The sequence below is a fragment of the Eutrigla gurnardus genome (genome assembly GCF_963514095.1).
Source record: "Eutrigla gurnardus genome assembly, chromosome: 11".
In the NCBI taxonomy this organism is placed as follows: Eukaryota; Metazoa; Chordata; class Actinopteri; order Perciformes; family Triglidae; genus Eutrigla; species Eutrigla gurnardus.
In genome coordinates this window covers 25,893,270-25,915,075 of record NC_139925.1, presented here as the reverse complement: position 1 = coordinate 25,915,075, position 21,806 = coordinate 25,893,270, and the positions used below count along the sequence as shown (strand labels likewise).

General features: G+C 41.8%; 1 protein-coding gene across 6 annotated transcripts in view; it reads left to right on the top strand.

Annotated features, from left to right (window-relative positions):
• The window catches only part of birc6 (baculoviral IAP repeat containing 6), a 138,795-nt gene that overhangs the window by 107,902 nt on the left and 9,087 nt on the right, over positions 1 to 21,806 (top strand). For all 6 annotated transcript variants that reach the window (XM_084021581.1, XM_084021580.1, XM_084021584.1 and 3 more), the window contains exons 68-71: positions 2,438 to 2,655; positions 4,546 to 4,707; positions 6,395 to 6,472; positions 8,201 to 8,389. In XM_084021581.1, coding sequence (XP_083877707.1) covers positions 2,438 to 2,655; positions 4,546 to 4,707; positions 6,395 to 6,472; positions 8,201 to 8,389 — 647 coding nt within the window. The remainder of the gene's footprint in view (positions 1 to 2,437; positions 2,656 to 4,545; positions 4,708 to 6,394; positions 6,473 to 8,200; positions 8,390 to 21,806) is intronic.

Below are 21,806 nucleotides of genomic sequence, written 5' to 3'. Positions count from 1 at the left end.
CACACACACAGTCCTGCCTCTGTCTCCTGTCTGACAGAATCCATAATGCTGAGAGGGAAGCAGACTCAGACTACCTCCCTGGTCTGGTCATCCCTTTTGTCTTGTCCATCACTGTCCATTCAGCCTGTCATGACTTACTGAATTACACCAGTTTTGCAATGGATTTTGTAAGTAGCCTGATGTCTGAATTAATTGCAAGTGACTGTAAACAGTTGTTTCAGTGTGCAGGCAGAATAGTAATAGAACGTTTAAGATGGAGTGAAGGCAAGACTACAACTCTCTCACAAGACTTTTTGTAGCATTTATACGGTTTGAACTTTGCAGCAGTCAAAATATCCAAGTCCAGGATTTAGTGAGCAGAGCTAACTAGAAGGATGGAGGCAACAATGAATTTTAAATATTAAAGCAGGACAGCGACCCGTCACTCTCAGCTGGTGTCTGTATCAATTCAATTCAATTTTATGTTTAGTATCATATCACAACAGAAGTCATCTCAGGACACTTAACACATTGAGCAGGACTAGAATATGCTCAAGATTTACAGTCCCAAAGTCCCAGCATCACCCAGGGCCGTTACAGTGACGGTGGTGAGAAAAAACTGCCTTAATAGGCTTTTAGGCAGAAATCTGGTGCAGCCCAGGCCCTTGGGTTCCAACTGCATTTGGTGTTGGTAGTATGGTAGTAGTAGCATTAACAGTAGTGGTGGCATTAAAGGAAAACACCACCGCATTTCCATACTGAACTATGTTCTGCTCTGATGTTAGACGAGGTGATACATACCTCCCTCTCCTCTGTGCGTGCACTAAATGGCTCTTGAGCGCACTCCGCGCAGTGCTAATTTGCTAGCATGTAGCTTGTCCTTAGGATCCAAAGGGGGGTGAAGTTAGAAGCGACCAAGCACTTCCACGTTGTCCCTATTTAAATACGGTTACGTGAGTAGTTACACGACCCAAGTTTGGTTACACAAAATGAAACATGCCAATTTTTCGAAGCGGATAACAAGGATAACTATATAGTATGGCGGAATAACAACTGGAAGCACTTCGACGTCGGCGCAGTAATATCATCACTCAAAACATGACGGGACTATATACCTTCTGCTTGTTTTCACAACCCTGTACGATGCACGTTATAACCATGATGTTTGATTGTTCACAAACTATCTTACTACAACCTGATGCTTCCTGAACTGTGCACAAACTACTACAGGTAGTGCAGGCGACGGCGTGCAGGTCACGTAGGTTCTATTGACGGAAGTAAGAGGGGGAGCGGAGTGATGATATTACTGCGCCGACGTCGAAGTGCTTCCAGTTGTTATTCCGCCATACTATATAGTTACCCTTGTTATCCGCTTAGAAAAATTAGCATGTTTCATTTTGTGTAACCAAACTTGGGTCGTGTAACTACTCACGTAACCGTATTTAAATAGGGACAACGTGGAAGTGCTTGGTCGCTTCTAACTTCACCCCCCTTTGGATCCTAAGGACAAGCTACATGCTAGCAAATTAGCGCTGCGCGGAGTGCGCTCAAGAGCCATTTAGTGCACGCACAGAGGAGAGGGAGGTATGTATCACCTCGTCTAACATCAGAGCAGAACATAGTTCAGTATGGAAATGCGGTGGTGTTTTCCTTTAACAGAAGAGATAGTATCAACAGTATTAGCAGAACTCCATTCAATAAACAAGCAAAATAACAATGTGGCTCTAATGAAAAATGTTCTGATAAAAAGAGACTTAGCATCTTGTTTTAATCTGTCCAAGTGTCTCCTGTAACTCATCCAACACATAATCCACCAAAGAGCCGTCTGGAAGTCTTATTAGTAACGTTCTCTTCACAAACACCACTTCACCTCAACCAGAGCTTTCTACACCTACTGTGGGTCTTCCTGCTTTTAGCAGCTTTCCCTCATCCACTTCTATAGAACTTCATCTGAATTTATTATCATTTAGTCCTGGAAGCCTCTCTCTGTCTGTCTCTCTGCTGCAGTACCACTCTCCACCTGAGTGGTTACTGATGCACTTGTGGGGGAGCTGTTTTACAGAAAAAGTGTTATTAAATGCTGTTGTAATGTGATATTGGTTGTGAATATGAAGTTTACAATCAAAGTAAATAATCAATATGAAAACATATTTCAAGACCCTGGTGGTGTAGTGGGTAGCACGGTCTTCTCACATGGGAGTCCCGGGTTCGATTCCCAGTTTGGGTTTGGGTTCCTGCTGTGTGCAGTTTGGAAGTTCTCCCCGTTTCAGCATTGGTTCTCTCCAGGTTCTCCGGCTTCCTCCCACAGTCCCATCGATTTGAAGCTAAATGGATAAATAATGAGACATGAACACATGAGAAATAAGTAGTTGTTGGTGTTATTGGGTGTAAATGGGTTGAGAATGGTTCCACTCCTGTACAGGACAGTGACACTCACTCTGGTGGTCTCTCTCTGCAGACACCTTTGAAATGGTCTCAGAAGACGAGGATGGAAAAGTGATGTTCAAGGTCAACTACCACTACATGTCTCAGGTGAAGAACGCCAGCGACACAAACAGCGCGTCCCGATCCCGTCGCCTGGCCCAGGAGGCCGTCACCCTGTCCACCTCTCTGCCCCTGTCATCCTCTTCCAGTGTCTTTGTCCGCTGTGATGAAGAGAGACTGGACATCATGAAGGTAAAGTACTGTTACGATATTGTTAGTGTCATTGTATTATTTGGTGTGCACGGGATTGTATGCTGTGATTCATAGAGAACGAGTGGGGCTGATGGAATGCTGCGATACTGCGGCGGCGGGTGTTTCTACCACAGGACGTGTCATGACAGTTCTTACTCGCTCCCCCAGTGACATTTAATAAATGGCTCTCACCCCACAAGTTGATTAATGGCTAAGTCTCCTTTGCCAAATGTCAAAATCCTCATCTGTTTAGCTCGGCTCAGGCAAAAACAACACTGAAGAAAGGCAGATCACTGCATACAGACATCAGTGTGATCACAGCGGTCTCATAATTTTGTAGTGTTAGGTGCACGAAGAAGACGTCCATGAAATGTATGAAAAATGAAGGAGAAAAAAGACAAACTAGGCAACAAGAATTCTGTTCCCCAGTTTGACTGGCAATTATGAGACAATTATGATTATGAGGCATTTTCAAGTATCGATTAAGATCTTGAAGCACACAAATAATAGTTTCACCACAAAGCAGAACAGCCAATCTTTATTTGAGACTAGCTGTGATCACAGAGTGTGGTAGAGTTCTGTCACAGCCGGGTTTTATCATGCAAATATGTTGATAGAAACCCACCAAAAATGACTGTTTTCCCCTGAGAATGGCACCTCCTGAGGGGCATTCATGAAATGGAAATCAATAATTTGTTAGGGTTCATCACCCAAAAAGCATTGTTGCATTCATTCTACCCAACAAGTTTTGGGTTTGAAGGTTCAAAACATAATGCATGAATGATGCTCAACACCTTTAAAAAAAATGCAAATGTAACACTGAGGAATCCAGTGTTACAGCCTTAAACTCACGCCATGCAGGATTAAATGCTTCATCGTGTTTGACGTGGTCGATGACTTGCATTTAATGATGCTTAATTAGCGCAGCGGATGCATTTCGTTCAAAGGAACTGAAACTGGGAATCGTTTTTCTCAAAGTGTTTCAATACCCGGTAGGACCGACGGAATCGCCTGATGGTACCGTTTCACGATACCCAGTCCTTCCTGTTGCTCCTCCACAGTCCAAATATGGTCACTTCCTCCATTGGTTGCAAAAATCCAAGATGGCACTGTGGCAAAAGTGCCAAACTGGAGGCTCCAAAAACCAATGGGCGACGTTACAAACGGTGGTATTACCATGTGGTGGCGCTGTATCGTAACCAGCACAATGCAGCAGGAGAGACGCTTTTCAGCTGAACCGCAGCAAAGCCTCAAATCCAGTTTTTCACTGCTAACTTCTTACCACCACAGCAAGACCAAACTTCTTTCCCCTCTTCCTCCTCCATCCAGCCGGTGTTTAAAAATGCTGTTAAAAACGTCAGCCTGCGTTTGTGAACGCTGCTCCATGTGAGTCTGAACTCGTGTGACCAGCGTGTCCGTTTACACAGCTGGAAGGAAATAAAGTCACACATCTGTAAACATGATGTTTGAGAACATGAGCGCTACATCTTGAAGCCTATTGATTATGGGTTTTAATTTGACACTGCCTGCACTTAGTAGTTTATGTTATGTTTATATCATTTATAGTATATATTTACTATTTATATTAGTTGTTTACGTTTATATCCAGGTCCTTATAACAGTCTTACATGCTTGTGTTTCTTTGATTAATGAGCTAATTTATTAAAGAAAGAAATAAAAATGTGGACTGTAGTTAGAACTGGTCTCTTTCTCTCTGCTAATTTCACCTTTGAGCCGTGTTGTTAATTACTTTGTTGTGACTGTGGAAAAGCCTGAAATATTCAGCCTCTTGTCCTTTGTTTGATCCATATTTGCTGTTATCAGAGCGTCCTCCTTTCTTCAATTAACCCTCTCTCAGTGTGTGATTAATAACTCTGTTTGTGTTTCCAGGTTCTCATCACAGGCCCAGCCGACACCCCGTACGCCAACGGCTGCTTTGAGTTCGATGTGTATTTTCCCCAAGACTACCCCAACTCCCCTCCGCTGGTCAACCTGGAGACCACGGGCGGACACAGTGTGCGCTTTAACCCTAACCTCTACAATGATGGCAAAGTGAGTTGGTAAAGGATCAAGTACATGTTAACATGATGGACGAGGAGATTAACTCTTGTCCCACACTCCAGTCCAGTGGTGGCAGGAAGTTTCCCACTGGCCTGGCCCGCCGCTGGCCTGGCCCGCTGCTGGCCTGAATTTAATAAGTAATATAACAGACATCTTGGACGTGAGACGTGAGCGGCGCTAACAAGCGATCATTAAATCCACACCGACTCTATAAGCGTCTCAGCCCGGGACAGACCCCCTTCTCCCCTCTGAGAGAGACTCATCACGTCTCAGTTTCAAAGACGTCTAAAAGTCTCTGTGTTCCGCTCTCAGGACTTTTGTAGCTTCTCACTGGAACTCCGTGGTCTGAAGTTCAGTTCCTGAATATAACTATGACGTACATAGCTAAGACACGTAGTGACTACAAAGGGAATGAACATCTCCAATGATGCTGCCCAGGGTTGGAGGCTTGAACTCCACTGACTATATAGGGAGTAGGTTAAGAAAAAGAACATGCCTGGGTGTCCATCAAGAACCCATAGGTGTTGAGTGGTGTCAAACTGAGCCAGTGTTTCTGAACACCTTCCCTGTCAGACGTCCAGGTTGACATTTGGAAGTGGACATCCAGACATGGTAGAATGTGATAGCTCGTCCTCTGTGGTCCGACCGTCCTGGCTTCTTTCCATTGAGGAGTTGGGGGTCAAGGTGCCTCAGCTCACCTCATCTGTGGTACCTCATTAGGCATCTGCTGACAGTCCACATGTTTCAATAAAGGGCCCAGACAGGTGCTAGAATACTACCTGGGGCCCAGTACAGCTAGAAGGAAGCAAGCATGTCTGATGAGACATGGTTTAAGAGTCACCAAACCCCAAACCACCTTGTTTTCAGCAGAAAACCAATGTACCTGCTCTCCTGTAGTGTTGTCCAGATCTTGATATTTACCCTCCAGAGGCATTTTTCAGCCAAGACTCTGGGCTTTAGTTCTCCTTTCAAAGGGACAAGTGAGAAAGTAGATGCATTATAAGAAGCTTATTGCTGAGTGGGCTTAAGATTCAACTGGACGTCAACAACCAATTCAAATTCCATGAGTATTTGAAGCAGCTGTAAATTGTTAAACAGACAAATCAATAGAAAAAGAGACATAAAGAAATTATTCTCCAGAGGTACATTGAATAATTCACACAAGGTGTTTGCATACTTACTATTTGGATTAAAATGTGGCAGGAAATGGTACATAGTGTAATGGAGGAATGAAATAATAAGTGTATGTCTTTGTGCTATGATTTTAATTAGAATATATAGTTAAAATTATAGGGGTAGGATTAGATAAGTTTATACTTCTTCCTACTCCTTTTCGCTCATGTAAACTGCGTTGCTTATGAGATGTTACTTTTTTTGTGTATACATTTTTGCTGTTTACTTATTTCCTTATTATATTATTATTATTATTTTTGTACATTGTCGTTTACATGATCGAAATAAAGATATCAATCAATCAAATCAATCAATAATGGGATCAGTTCTCATTAACACACAAAGGAGTATTCATTGAAGTTAAATAGGAACAAAAACAAATGGCTTGATTGCTATGGAGTCGCACGTTGGACTCATCTTTTAGATCCTCGCTGATGAATTCTTTAAAATGAATGAAACAATGAACTCAAATCAACTTGACTTGTTTTTTCTCTGTGTTAATCAGGTATGTTTAAGTATCCTCAACACATGGCATGGGAGACCAGAGGAGAAATGGAACCCACAGACCTCAAGCTTTTTACAGGTGAGGTGAAGATCCATCACGCCAGACTCACCTGTCTGAATGGATCAACAGGGCAGTTGTCTGAGTCTTTGTGTCTCGGCCTATAGTTTATCTCTGTGCTGTCATGACACTGCCAGGGGCTCTGTATTAATGGGCTCGGGGTTTCAACAGCTGACATGAAGGATCCCTTTTAAAGCCAAGTTATTACTCCGCTTTGGTGACAGTGTGTGGGTGTTAATCAAACCAAACACAAACCGGTATCATTTGAACCTCCAAGATATGCCTGCTCACACACATCACTCTTCCTGAAGTCAGACTCAGATGGCTTCAGTTGCACATTTAGCCCAGAGGCCATCTCTTTGAAGCCATGATTTAGCTGACGTTTTAGTCAGAAAATCCTCAGTGTGTAGTCTTGTTCCTGATACAATTCCTCTAATTCCTTTTGTTTAGAGTCTGTATTTTGGAGATAAACCTGGTGCACTGAACACTTTTGAGTTTTACTTTGAAACGAAAGATGCTTCACTAAGTTCTATTGTAGCAAAACTGTCCAGCTATAAATAAACAAAGACATTTTAAGATTGTTTATCTGCTGTCTGGAAGAAAAAAAAACATATTTACCTTTTGTGCACTTGCTGTCAAGTTTGTACAGATTTGTGGTTTGACACCAGAGGCCTGCTCCCCCGGCTGCATTTCTGCTCTGTATAAGCTCAGCGACAGCTTTCAATAAGAATGTAATTCATGCATAAGGAAATATGTTTAATTACCAAGCTTTTTGTCAAGAGAGATTATCTGTTTTCACCATCTGAAGCCCTGAGGGTATGGACTTCTAATTTGTGCAATAGATTATGTATAGCATTTGGGAGGTACTGGGTATCTAAAGTGGTGCACAGACTAATGAGTAAACACACAAGCTCTTGAACGCAGCATGACACACCCACGGCATTATTTGGTTGTTTGCCATGCACGCACTCGCATTCAAGCGGCCCAGAGCTCTCAGAAATGTGTCCCTCCTCCTTTTTTTTTATAATTCCCTCATTTGCAGGGTTGGAGAGTACATAGAGATGTCTCCATTGATTATCATTCCGGTTAGCGTGCTGTGGATCAATAATGGAAAATAAGGGGGTTGGTGAATAGGAGACAGGGGAGTAGGCTGGGATCAAGCGGTCATCAACTGGGGGTGGATATCGGCTCTGAAATCTAGCAACCCATAGGCGGATCGCAACAGTTGAAGGTCATTGGTATCCACTTGATGGAGCATTTTCAAGTGCACATCATCCAGCTACAGTGTGGCTGTGGCCAGCAGGCAGACCTCCAAGCCTTGGATCGTTATAGTTGGTAATGTAGTGGCTTGGAACGGAGAGAATGATGCAGGAGGACATCCTTAGTCTCCTTGAGACGGGCCGAGGCATTAATCGAGTTGTTAATACAGATATATTAAAGAATATATCTTTATCAGTCCAAAATATTCCTTGCTTTTGTGAGACTCCTAAAATTGCCAAGATTATTTAAGAAGCTTTGGATATTGAGGACACTGAGGGGGCGTCAGCGTAATTTACCAATAGATCAGGATTTCACCTAACTAGTAGGACACATTCATTGTATTAAAATGTGGTTTTCATCCCAAACCTGGAAACTGTTCCACGCTAACTTGGCTAGCTAACTATCAGTAATATGAGTTCAGTGTTATCTGTTGGACCTGAATCTTCTCCTCATTCTAATTTGTCCTGCCTCTTTGTTAATCTGCTGTAGGTGCTAGTGTCGGTGCAGTCCCTCATTCTGGTGACTGAGCCCTACTTCAATGAGCCCGGGTATGAACGCTCCCGCGGGACTCCCAGTGGCACCCAGAGCTCGCGGGAATATGATGGCAACATCCGGCAGGCCACCGTCAAATGGGCCATGCTGGAGCAGATGCGTAACCCCTCACCATGCTTCAAAGAGGTAGGATTCACCTCCATGCCAGTGTTCCTTTGTGTTTAAAATGATGCTTTGATCCTCATTGAGACCTTTCAGAGACCATGGTTTGTTCTGTACTGGTGTACTGTGATGTGATACTTATACTTTCTTCATTCTACTATGATCCCTTATACTTTACTACCACACACAAAAAAAAAAGAAACAGAAGGAGACAAAGTAGGTAAATAGATTTTTGTATTGAATGATTTTTCAAGTGCCAGTGTACCAGGTTCACAGTCAACGCTAGGGCACGCTAATATATAATCAAACCCATCATCTCGATCTTCTGTCAAACATAAGTCACAGTTATGGAGGGGGAAAGGGACTGCAGCACAAATCCTCCAAAATTGAGACATGCGTTCTGTACACAGGGATAAGAAAACAGTCATAAACAATCTGTAATTATTTAAAGCTTTTCATGTCTTGAAGATCCATATTGTGTCTGAGGTTAACCTGAAGTTGCATGTGCTGTGTTTAAATCTTCCAAATGTGAAGACCCACATTCATCACCAATGTTGATGACCTTTGAAATCCAATGGGACTGATATTAATCACTGTCATGTGGTTGGATCTGGACCTGGCACAACTTAAACTCAGTGCCGGATATCTTTAAGCAGCATTCTTTCAATGCATTCAAAAGTGAATCATACTTACAATATGAATTTGTTATTTCTTGATGAAGAGAGGAAGGGTGGAAAGCTGCAGACGAGACAAAGACAACATTATCAGTATGCAAAAGTGTATCATTGTAATGTTAATAGTAGCATTTAATGTTTAAACACGGTAGGAGCATTTAGGAACGACCCACACCTGAGCCAAACCTCTAGTGGACGAGCAAAAATGGCCGGGACCTCGCCAGAATGTCCCCACCATCAAAATCAAATAGAGTAGAAGGAACATTCCCATTCAAATCAATGTGGCTGGATGGTCAGAGCCGTTGTCTGTCCGTCCGTCCATACGTCCCTCCATCCATACGTACATATGTCCGTCCATACCCGTCCATAAGTCCGTCCGTCCATAAGTCAGTATGTCCATACGTTCGTCCATACGTACATATGTCCGTCCATACGTACATGTCCGTCCATACCCGTCCATAAGTCCGTCCGTCCATAAGTCAGTATGTCCATAAGTCCGTCTGTCCGTCCATACATACATGTCTGTCCATACCCGTCCATAAGTCCGTCCGTCCATACGTACATGTCTGTCCATACCCGTCCATAAGTCCGTCCGTCCATAAGTCAGTATGTCCATAAGTCCGTCTGTCCGTCCATACATACATGTCTGTCCATACCCGTCCATAAGTCCGTCCGTCCATACGTACATGTCCGTCCATAAGTCCGTCCGTCCATACGTACATGTCTGTCCATACCCGTCCATAAGTCCGTCCGTCCATAAGTCAGTATGTCCATAAGTCCGTCCGTCCATACGTACATGTCTGTCCATACCCGTCCATAAGTCCGTCCGTCCATACGTACATGTCCGTCCATACCCGTCCATAAGTCTGTCCGTCCATAAGTCAGTATGTCCATAAGTCCGTCCTTCCATACGTACATGTCTGTCCATACCCGTCCATAAGTCCGTCCGTCCATACGTACATGTCTGTCCATACCCGTCCATAAGTCCGTCCGTCCATAAGTCAGTATGTCTATAAGTCCGTCCGTCCATACGTACATGTCTGTCCATACCCGTCCATAAGTCCGTCCGTCCATACGTACATGTCTGTCCATACCCGTCCATAAGTCTGTCCGTCCATAAGTCAGTATGTCCATAAGTCCGTCCTTCCATACGTACATGTCTGTCCATACCCGTCCATAAGTCTGTCCGTCCATACGTACATGTCTGTCCATACCCGTCCATAAGTCTGTCCGTCCATACGTACATGTCTGTCCATACCCGTCCATAAGTCCGTCCGTCCATACGTACATGTCTGTCCATACCCGTCCATAAGTCCGTCCGTCCATAAGTCAGTATGTCTATAAGTCCGTCCGTCCATACGTACATGTCTGTCCATACCCGTCCATAAGTCCGTCCGTCCATACGTACATGTCTGTCCATACCCGTCCATAAGTCTGTCCGTCCATAAGTCAGTATGTCCATAAGTCCGTCCGTCCATACGTACATGTCTGTCCATACCCGTCCATAAGTCTGTCCGTCCATACGTACATGTCTGTCCATACCCGTCCATAAGTCTGTCCGTCCATACGTACATGTCTGTCCATACCCGTCCATAAGTCTGTCCGTCCATACGTACATGTCTGTCCATACCCGTCCATAAGTCCGTCCGTCCATAAGTCAGTATGTCCATAAGTCTGTCCGTCCATACGTACATGTCTGTCCATACCCGTCCATAAGTCCGTCCGTCCATAAGTCAGTATGTCCATAAGTCCGTCCGTCCATACGTACATGTCTGTCCATACCATCCATACATACATATGTCCGTCCATCTTTCACACGTGTGTAGAAACAGTCTGCATGCCTAGGTGATTGCTTTTATACACCTGTGGCCATGGAAGTGATTGGAACACCTGATTTATATTATTTGCATGGGTAGGTGAATACTTTTAGCAATATAGTGTATGTCCGTCCATACATATGTCTCTCCCATTCTCATGAATGTTATATCTCAGGAACAGCCTGCAGGGATTTCATTATATCTGCTGCAAACATCCACTTGGATTGTTGGATGAACTGATTAGAATGTCTAATAGAATAAAATGATGAAGGGGTGACATTGTGGACAGACATGTCCAAATAGTTGTAACTTGCAACATGACTAGTTGGCAGAGGAAAACAACCGTGATGCACTAATTCTAGTTAAATTTTAGTTTTTTTCTTTTCACTTCCTCTCTTTAGAAAGCTGAAGTGAAAGTCATCCTCTTAATTTATTCGTTCCATACATATCCCCTTCTTGACATTTTCCCACCTATTACAGTCCAGAAACCAAAAGAGGAATGAAAAGCAACCTCTCGTCTCGGAGGGTTGTTGGGGCACGCTGTTGGACAATAAATTCCCCTCTTATTAATTCCTTGCTAGGTGACATCGTCTGGAGGTTGGCCTATCCCTCCTCCCGCCTCTCTTCCTCACAGTATCTTGATATAATGTGATCCTTTAAATGGGCCGTGGTGAGACACATAGTGCCGGGGAAGATAACAATCTTTCAACCTGCTCATCCAGAGCAGGTTCATCCAGAAATGTCAAGAAAGAGGAAAGAGGACGAGCGCTTTGGAGAGGAAAATGAGTGGGGGAGGGGGTGATCCTTGACAGGATTGAATGTGGAAAATGATGGAACTATAGATGGTTTGGATTTGGGTTTCCTGCTTTTGTATTTAAGCAGGATTATATTAAATATTATTATTATATTATATTATTATATTAATATGATATTAATATTATTAAATATTAAATTATATTAATATTCATTATATATTAAATTATATTAATATTAATTATATATTAACTATATTAAATATTGATATGTATATTAAAGCTGTCACATTCCAAATAACATTTCGATTGAAGACTTGAGGAAAATATGTCATAATTTTCTGACCAACATTTACATTTTTTCTATAAATTAATCTCTTGAACAAGATACAATTTTACCAAGCAAAATCACAATCTATTTCTCAGTTATACTATGTTGCCAAAAATATTCACTCATTGAAATCAGGTGTTCAATCACTTCCATGGCCACAGGTGTATAAAATCAAGCATCTAGGCATGCGGACTGTTTCTACAAACGTGTGAAAGAATGGGTCGCTCTCAGGAGCTCAGTGAATTCCAGCGTGGTACTGTGATAGGATATGTGTATATATATATATATATATATATATATATATATATATATATATTAGGGGTGTAACGGTACACAAAAATCTCGGTTCGGTACGTACCTCGGTTTTGAGGTCACGGTTCGGTTCATTTTCGGTACAGTAAGAAAACAAAATGCAAAATATAAATGTGCTAGTTGTTTATTACTTTTGTGCTTTTAACAGTGGGAACATGCACTGGAGCTAGAATGCTGCTCAAAAATATAAATACAAGTATTTAAAATATTTATTTAAAAAATAAAAATAAGAGACTGTTTCTTTAAAAAAATGTCTCCATCTGATGTGCAAAATTGAACAGGGCAGGGAGAGGCTGTTTAAATGCGGTGGGGAGCTATGTTTGCACTAGCTTGCCTTTCTCCTCGTTGTAGCGATGTTCACGTGGGGGTGGTGCCGTTTCAAATGCGTCAACAGGTTTGACGTGTTGCCAGAAACATACCCGACCTCACATGAACAATGTCGGCAAACCGCTTTGCCGAAGTGTTCCCAAACGGGAGACCTTAATGTCGCGGGAGGGTCCTCCAACTCTGGCTTGTTGCCAACGCTAGCGGCATTAGCCATGACGTCCGCTACTACTGCTGTTTATTGTGTCGCGGTGTGCGCAACTGCGCATGTGCGGCTGCAGCACGCTCCACACATGCGGTCCTCTACTTAATATGTCCGTATGGAAACTCGTTCGGTACGCCTCCGTTCCGAACCGAGCACCCCGTACCGAAACGGTTCAATACAAATACATGTACCGTTACACCCCTAGTATATATATATATATCCTGGTACTGTGATAGGATGCCACCTGTGCAACAAGTCCAGTCATGAAATGTCCTCACTCCTAAATATTCCACAGTCAACTGTCAGTGGGATTAGAACAAAGTGGAAGTGATTGGGAACGACAGCAACTCAGCAAAAAGTGGTAGACCACGTAAAATGATGGAGCGGGGTCAGCGGATGCTGAGGCACATAGTGCACAGAGGTCACCAACTTTCTGCAGTCAATCACTACAGACCTCCAAACTTCATGTGGCCTTCAGATTAGCTCAAGATCAGTGTAGAGAGCTTCATGGAATGGGTTTCCATGATGATCAGCTGCATCCAAGCCATACATCAGCAAGTGCAATGCAAAGCGTCCCCAACAGTTTGGGGACGGCCCCTCCCTGTTCCAACATGACTGTGCACCAGAGCACAAAGCAAGGTCCATAAAGACATGGAGGAGAGAGTTTGGTGTGGATGAACTTGACTGGCCTGCACAGAGTCCTGACCTCAACCCGATAGAACACCTTTGGGATGAATTAGAGTGGAGACTGAGAGCCAGGCCTTCCCTCCAACATCAGTGTGTGACCTCACAAATACACTTCTGGAAGAATGGTCAAAAAGTCCCATAAACACACTTCTAAACCTTGTGGAAAGCCTTCCAGAAGAGTTGAAGCTGTTATAGCTGCAAAGGGTGGACCGACGTCATATTAAACCCTATGGATTCAGAATGGGATGTCACTTCAGTTTATATGCAAGTCAAGGCAGGTGAGCCTTTTGGCAATATAGTGTAATCTTAGTTTTCTTAAGGAAAAAACATGAACGATTTCAAATTACTTTTTATCTTTAAAAAACATGGGATTGTTAAATAAAGCTGTATAGTTTCCCCATCTATGGTAATAATTATAAACTGCTTGTGTCAAATGTAATATCGGGCCCTTTGAGCTGGTTGGGCTTCATCCCAGGCCAGAGCCTGCAGCCATGGCTGAAGCCAGCTATGAGGTCACCAAAGTCACTTATTATTTCCTGAAGAAGCCCTCCGTCTCTGTGCTCCCTTCACTTAGACAATAAGGCAATAAAGACTGTGGGGAGTAGGGATGGGGAGATCTCTGATTTGATCAAGTTCCGGATAAAACATTTTTTTAAATATAATATTGTATTGTAATAATATTGTAAATAATGTCACGAGTGAGACATATTCTGATTTAAAATACTGGATAAGAAAATTGATTTGTGCAATTGTATCTCTCCTAATTATGCAGAGACCTTATGATTTATGATCATCTTGTTGAAGATTATATATATATATATATATATATATATATATATATATATATATATATATATATATTTATTTATTTTTTTCACACAAAAAATGTTCACTAAAAAGTGATCTTGCAAATTGATTCCCATGTTTTATTGCCAGTTTAAGAGTTTTAAGTATATTTGCATGATAATCTGGATAATATCATGAATCCCAATTATTTTGGCTGGATAATCATGACATGAAATATTCATATGGTCCCATGTCTCCAGGTGAGATTGACACTCCATCAGAAGTGTGTCACTTTGTCTGAAGGGGAAACTACCACCTCAGCATGATGGGCAGAAAGAAACATGAGCAGGAATGTTGCTGAAACACATCCAGCAGTTTATAAACCAATGAATCATTACAGATGTGAGCAAAAGAGGAGGGAAGAGTAAATGATGACTCAGCAGAGTTAACATTAAATGAGAAAAGTTGATGTACACAAGAATAACTGTTTTAAAGCAATACATTATACCTGACTGCATCATTGTCCATTACATTTTGTGTTTTCCTTTACTTAAATAAAGACATTTCTTCCTTAAATTAGGGAATAAAATTCACCAGAATTCACCAAAATTCAGCAGGAAATGAAGTTCAAAACAATCTGGCTTCAAAGAGTGTAATTTGACAGAAATCTCATCCAGAAATGCAGAAAAACAGCTCCACTGAAGGGAAACGAATATCATAATGATCAAAATGGGTATAGTTCTGTTGTTTGGCTGTAAATGTCACAGTAGTGTTTGTGCAGGAGGCAACAGCCAAGAGTGTCGTGATGTGGTTTGGTCATCTCACAGCTGAGCTGCTGGCTGAAAACTTTCATCAGACAATAATTTAAGTTATTGTGTCAACCGTGTGATTGTGATTGATAGATTGTATTCCATAGATAACACCCAGTACACCCACAGAGATGAGAAGGGAGACATACTGTCTCATTCTACAGCCTGCTGGAATGCATGTTTTACATTTCTTTTCCTCTGGAAGCCTCTAGTCCCTCTTCGAATGAGCTTTTAAGAATATGCACTGCATATCCACACAGCAGTGACAGCAACACTTAGATGTATCCACAGCCCCTGCTGCTTGGGTTTCTGTAGGACCTGAAGGTGAAATATTGTATGTCTTTCTGGCCTTTGCACAGCAGGCAGTGCTGGGATGAAGAAGCTCCGGCTCCATGACTTCACACAGCCAGTCTGTGAAATGGACCGTTGGACCGAGAGATATTGAGGGGACTTAGTGGGACATGGCGATGCCACCCGGCTGAGCAACCTCTCACATATGCACACAGAAATGCACTGAAGCTTGGTGAGATACCCCCATGTGGTTTTCTCACCCCTGGCCTTTTAGCACCTCCTAGTCCTCAGCTGGGACTAACCGCAACTCAGAGAGGAAGACGAGCGGCCGTGAGCAATTCAGTCGTTTAGTTGTTGCCTTCTGGCAGAGAACCATTCAGACATATAGAAGGCTATTTCATACTACTCACGGTTGTGGCTCTTACTTCATTTCTCAAATGCTTTTGCTTGATGTTAATATGAATAAACCATAAGGAAGGTTAAAAATAATGTGACCTAATGCGTGGAGGACAGGCTTACTTAAAGCCGTCTGTGGAACAGTTTTGAATGAGGTGTGTGTTGTCTTATGAACAGTGCCGTCAAACAAGAGGCACATTTACAGCCCCGGCATTCAATTCAGACATGAATCCAGAGCTGTGTGAAGTGTTATGGGAGCCATCTAAGTCGGTGCAGGTGGAACTAGTACAGAAGGACTAACTTTTCTCTAAGGGAGTCGCCTTTATTTCTGGAATCCACTCTCAACATGCTTGTTATAATACTCCAATGCTGAAATGTTTTGGAAAATCATGTCAGATATTTTAACATGTATTCCACGCAGGGAATACTAAGCACTCTGGTGATTGGTTTCTGTTTTCACTCTGAATTGCCATTTCACTTCACTAGCTTTATTTAGAGCGTAAAGACATTGTGTTCATCATGTTAGGTGATTTCTGTGTTCCTTACCCAACCAGTAGAAGGGGATGGAGCAGTTAACTCAGTATTTTCCAATCAAACGATAACTTCTCTTCAGTAGGAGTGGGAGATACAATTGATACAGCATTGTATCACAATATAAAAACAATGCTAATAAAGAGCACAACACCAGACGACATTGCTTTATTCAACATTTATCTTCTGGTGTGGTCATGGGTATTTAGGGCCCCATGAAATATGGAATGAGATTTTTCCAGATTCCGTTTTATTTTTTCCCCAAATTCCGTGTTTTCCGTTTTCATTTTTCTTAATTCTGTTTTCCGTTTTATTTTTTCTAAATTCTGTGTTTTACAATTTTAGAGCATTTTTTCATCAAATGGTATCGAATCATGTGGTTGATTAATCAAGTAAGGAATTCTACTGTTATTGTCATCCAGAGATCAGTTCATTTCTGAACGTTTAATGTGAGATTCTCTTTGTAGTTGCTCATCACACAGATTCATGGTCGAGTCATTCTTGTAGAAAAGTTGTATGTTGAAAAGTTAGAATAAACGTGTGTGTGTGTGTGTGTGTGTGTGTGTGTGTGTGTGTGTGTGTGTGTGTGTGTGTGTGTGTGTGTGTGTGTGTGTGTGTGTGTGTGTGTGTGTGTGTGTGTGTGTGTGTGTGTGTGTGTGTGTGTGTGTGTGTGTGTGTGTGTGTGTCAGCCAGAGAGGAGAAACAGACAGAGAGGAGAGACGCTGGATGAAGCAGTGTGCCGTTAATTACACTAACACAGTAGAGTCTCTTGACAACATGTTTTTTTTCCCTTTTTCAGCTTTAGTGCGGTGACAAACACTTATAATGTTAGAGAAAACCCAGATTTTTATCATTTGTATCCAGACTTTGACAGTTTCCACGGAATTCCACATTTTACAGTCAATTCTATTTTCATTGTCAGATTCTGTGATTCCATCCATGTTTTCGGTATCGCAGAAATCATAGGGCCTTAGGTATTGTCAGTAGGATTGTCAGGAAGTTGTCAGAACATAGATGAACCATTGAAAAGGGTAATACTGTATATCACAGTATATGTTGTCACAATACTCAGCATAGTTTAGTGATTCCCACCTTTATTGAACAGCTACATCAGTCTTGTTCATGCTGTCATCGTTTTTTGAACTGTTCTCATGACGCTGTTTTTCTAGAAAGAGGTCGGTAGGTAGGTAGCTAACTATGTCGGAAAAATGCTGAGGCTTCGCCCTTTTTTAAATGCCGTTCTCCACTCTGAACAGCCCATTAGTGGGAGCAGTTCGGCCCAGCGGACACTGAATGTTGCTGTTGAGTGTGAACCGCACGCGTTATCGCTGACCGATCTCCCAACGCTGACAAGGAAATCATATCGGTATGAAGCAGCATCGAAAACATTAATGTGAACATATAGATAGGAGCCCAAATAGAACAATAGTAATAATAATAATAATAAAGTGAATAAATAGATAATAAAAAGCAAAGTAAAAGAGTGGTTAGAGTGGTGATATGTTAAGATAGGGGTGTTTGTTGGTGAAGCCAGAAAAAGACTGTGGACAGGGACCCCCAGAGTGGGAGCAGAGTTCCCTGAACGCTGCACGCGTGGCCTGTTGAACACGTAGGGTTAGGCTTACATGCGCTGTCCTTGGTGCTGAAGATGCAGCAATGTGTGCTGATGCGGTGGTCCCAGCTGCAGCTCAGCTCATGTGTCTGGAGACTGATGCTGTCAAGTCTCTGACTTGTCTAAGCACATCCTGTCACAATGAGACCGCGTCTTTAGCACTTTCAATCTTGACACAAAAATGTGTCCGTTTTCCGAGTGGGAGTGAGAGGCATCCTCCCAATGACCTGGGTGACGGTCCGGTGCAGATACCTGCATGGCTCACAGGGTGCTTCTCTTTGAAAACTACTGTCCCTCTAGCTCTGTGGACGCTGTCTTCCACAATGACTGGAAATCAATAGAGTTGCTCAGCCTGTGCTAAAGGATGCCCTCCATGTGAACCAGTTGGCCTCTGTCTGAGTGAGCTGTACAGCCTCATCAGAAGCCTCCATATCAACCTTCGCTGTTCCAGCTGCTCGCTCACTTTTGATGAATAACAGCAGACTCTGAGCTGCAGCAGCAGCTTCACTATCCTCTCACTCTGTCAAACACTTCCTGCATTTATCCATCATCTTGACCTCATTTACAACACTGCTGCATCCTTATCACAGACAATGTTGTATCGAGCTGTGATGACCGTGTGAGCTCAGCGTGGGATTCAGTAGTAGAGCGGGCTTAATGTTGGAGCCACAGCCCCTCTACAGACTCTGCTAGGATGACATGTTCTACTAACAACTTGTTTAGATGGATCATAGGATATCTTCTCTGCAGCGCAGAAGGTGGGACTAACAGTTTGTTAGGTAAGCTAAGCAAAGAAACAAACCATACAATTAACAGTTATTTTCCATTGAAGTCAATAGAGACCAAATACACTGCTCACAAAGATGAAGGGAACACTTAAATCACACATCACATCTTGATGTCCAGATTATTCAAGTTGAAAATCTTAACAATGTACTTTGTATAATTTGTTGAGAACAAAATGACGTAACAGTCAGTGGAAACCAAAATCATCAACCCATTGTGGGCTGGATTCAGAATCACTCGAAATCAAATTGAAAACTTGACATCACAGGCTGATCCAACTTGTGTGAATATCATCAGAGTAATTCATAATATGACTCAGCTGTATGTTTGGCCCTGCCTCCCTGTATGAACGCCAGACAAGCTCTGGGCTACTGATGAGTCAGAGGATGGTGTCCTGGGGGATCTCCTCCCAGACCTGAATCAGGGCATCGCTCAGGATGACACTCCGTAACACAAACTTTGGGGGGTTTAGCTCAGACCTGTCGCCCTGCGTGGTTGACTCCGCCGTCGGTGTGTGAATGTGTGTATGAATGGGTGAATGTCAGTCATTACTGTAAAACGCTTTGTAACAGCGCTATATAAATGAGGACCATTTACCAACATCATTATTGAACGTCCTGGACACAACGGCAAACAAAGACATTTTAAGAGGCAAGAGATTTGTAGAGAAACTGGGTTGTTCTTTAGTAGATATACTGGGTTGTTCTTTAGTAGAGATACTGGGTTGTTCTTTTCTAGATATACCGGGTTGTTCTTTAGTAGAGATACTGGGTTGTTCTGTTCTAGATATACTGGGTTGTTCTTTAGTAGAGATACTGGGTTGTTCTTTAGTAGAGATACTGGATTGTTTGTTAGTAGAGATACTGGGTTGTTCTTTAGTAGAGAAACTGGGTTGTTCTTTAGTGGAGATACTGGATTGTTTGTTAGTAGAGATACTGGGTTGTTCTTTAGTAGAGATACTGGGTCGTTCTTTAGTTGAGATACTTGTTTGTTCTTTAGTAGAGATACTGGGTTGTTCTTTAGTAGAGATACTGGGTCGTTCTTTAGTTGAGATACTTGTTTGTTCTTTAGTAGAGATACTGGGTTGTTCTTTAGTTGAGATACTCGGTTGTTCTTTAGTAGAGATACTGGGTTGTTCTTTAGTAGAGATACTAGGTTGTTCTGTTCTAGATATACTGGGTTGTTCTTTAGTAGAGATACTGGGTTGTTCTGTTCTAGATATACTGGGTTGTTCTTTAGTAGAGATACTGGGTTGTTCTGTTCTAGATATACTGGGTTGTTCTTTAGTAGAGATACTGGGTTGTTCTTTTCTAGATATACTGGGTTGTTCTTTAGTAGAGATACTGGGTTGTTCTTTTGTAGATATACTGGGTTGTTCTTTAGTAGAGATACTGGGTTGTTCTTTAGTGGAGATACTGGGTTGTTCTTTAGTAGAGAAACTGGGTTGTTCTTTTCTACATATACTGGGTTGTTCTTTAGTAGAGATACTGGGTTGTTCTTTAGTAGAGATACTGGGTTGTTCTTTAGTGGAGATACTGGATTGTTTGTTAGTAGAGATACTGGGTTGTTCTTTAGTGGAGATACTTGTTTGTTAGTAGAGATACTGGGTTGTTCTTTAGTAGAGATACTTGTTTGTTAGTAGAGATACTGGGTTGTTATTTAGTAGAGATACTGGGTTCTTTAGTGGAGATACTGGGTTGTTCTTTAGTGGAGATACTGGGTTGTTCTTTAGTGGATATACTGGGTTGTTCTTTAGTAGAGATACTGGGTTGTTCTTTAGTAGAGATACTGGGTTGTTCTTCTTTAGTAGAGATACTGGGTTGTTCTTTAGTAGAGATACTGGGTTGTTCTTTAGTAGAGATACTGGGTTGTTCTTTAATAGATATACTTGTTTGTTCTTTAGTAGAGATACTGGGTTGTTCTTTAGTGGAGATACTGGGTTGTTCCTTAGTAGAGATACTTGTTTGTTCTTTAGTAGAGATACTTGTTTTTCTTTAGTGGAGATACTGGGTTGTTCTTTAGTAGAGATACTTGTTTGTTAGTAGAGATATTGGGTTGTTCTTTAGTTGAGATACTGGGTTGTTCTTTAGTAGAGATACTTGTTTGTTCTTTAGTAGAGATACTTGTTTGTTCTTTAGTAGAGATACTGGGTTGTTCTTTAGTAGAGATACTGGGTTGTTCTTTAGTAGAGATACTGGATTGTTTGTTAGTAGAGATACTGGGTTGTTCTTTAGTAGAGATACTGGGTTGTTCTTTAGTAGAGATACTTGTTTGTTCTTTAGTAGAGATACTGGGTTGTTCTTTAGTAGAGATACTGGATTGTTTGTTAGTAGAGATACTGGGTCGTTCTTTAGTAGAGATACTGGGTCGTTCTTTAGTTGAGATACTTGTTTGTTCTTTAGTAGAGATACTGGGTTGTTCTTTAGTTGAGATACTCGGTTGTTCTTTAGTAGAGATACTGGGTTGTTCTTTAGTGGAGATACTGGGTTGTTCTTTAGTGGATATACTGGGTTGTTCTTTAGTAGAGATACTGGGTTGTTCTTTAGTAGAGATACTGGGTTGTTCTTCTTTAGTAGAGATACTGGGTTGTTCTTTAGTAGAGATACTGGGTTGTTCTTTAATAGATATACTTGTTTGTTCTTTAGTAGAGATACTGGGTTGTTCTTTAGTGGAGATACTGGGTTGTTCCTTAGTAGAGATACTTGTTTGTTCTTTAGTAGAGATACTTGTTTTTCTTTAGTGGAGATACTGGGTTGTTCTTTAGTAGAGATACTTGTTTGTTAGTAGAGATATTGGGTTGTTCTTTAGTTGAGATACTGGGTTGTTCTTTAGTAGATATACTTGTTTGTTCTTTAGTAGAGATACTGGGTTGTTCTTTAGTAGAGATACTTGTTTGTTCTTTAGTAGAGATACTTGTTTGTTCTTTAGTAGAGATACTGGGTTGTTCTTTAGTAGAGATACTGGGTTGTTCTTTAGTAGAGATACTGGATTGTTTGTTAGTAGAGATACTGGGTTGTTCTTTAGTAGAGATACTGGGTTGTTCTTTAGTAGAGATACTTGTTTGTTCTTTAGTAGAGATACTGGGTTGTTCTTTAGTAGAGATACTGGATTGTTTGTTAGTAGAGATA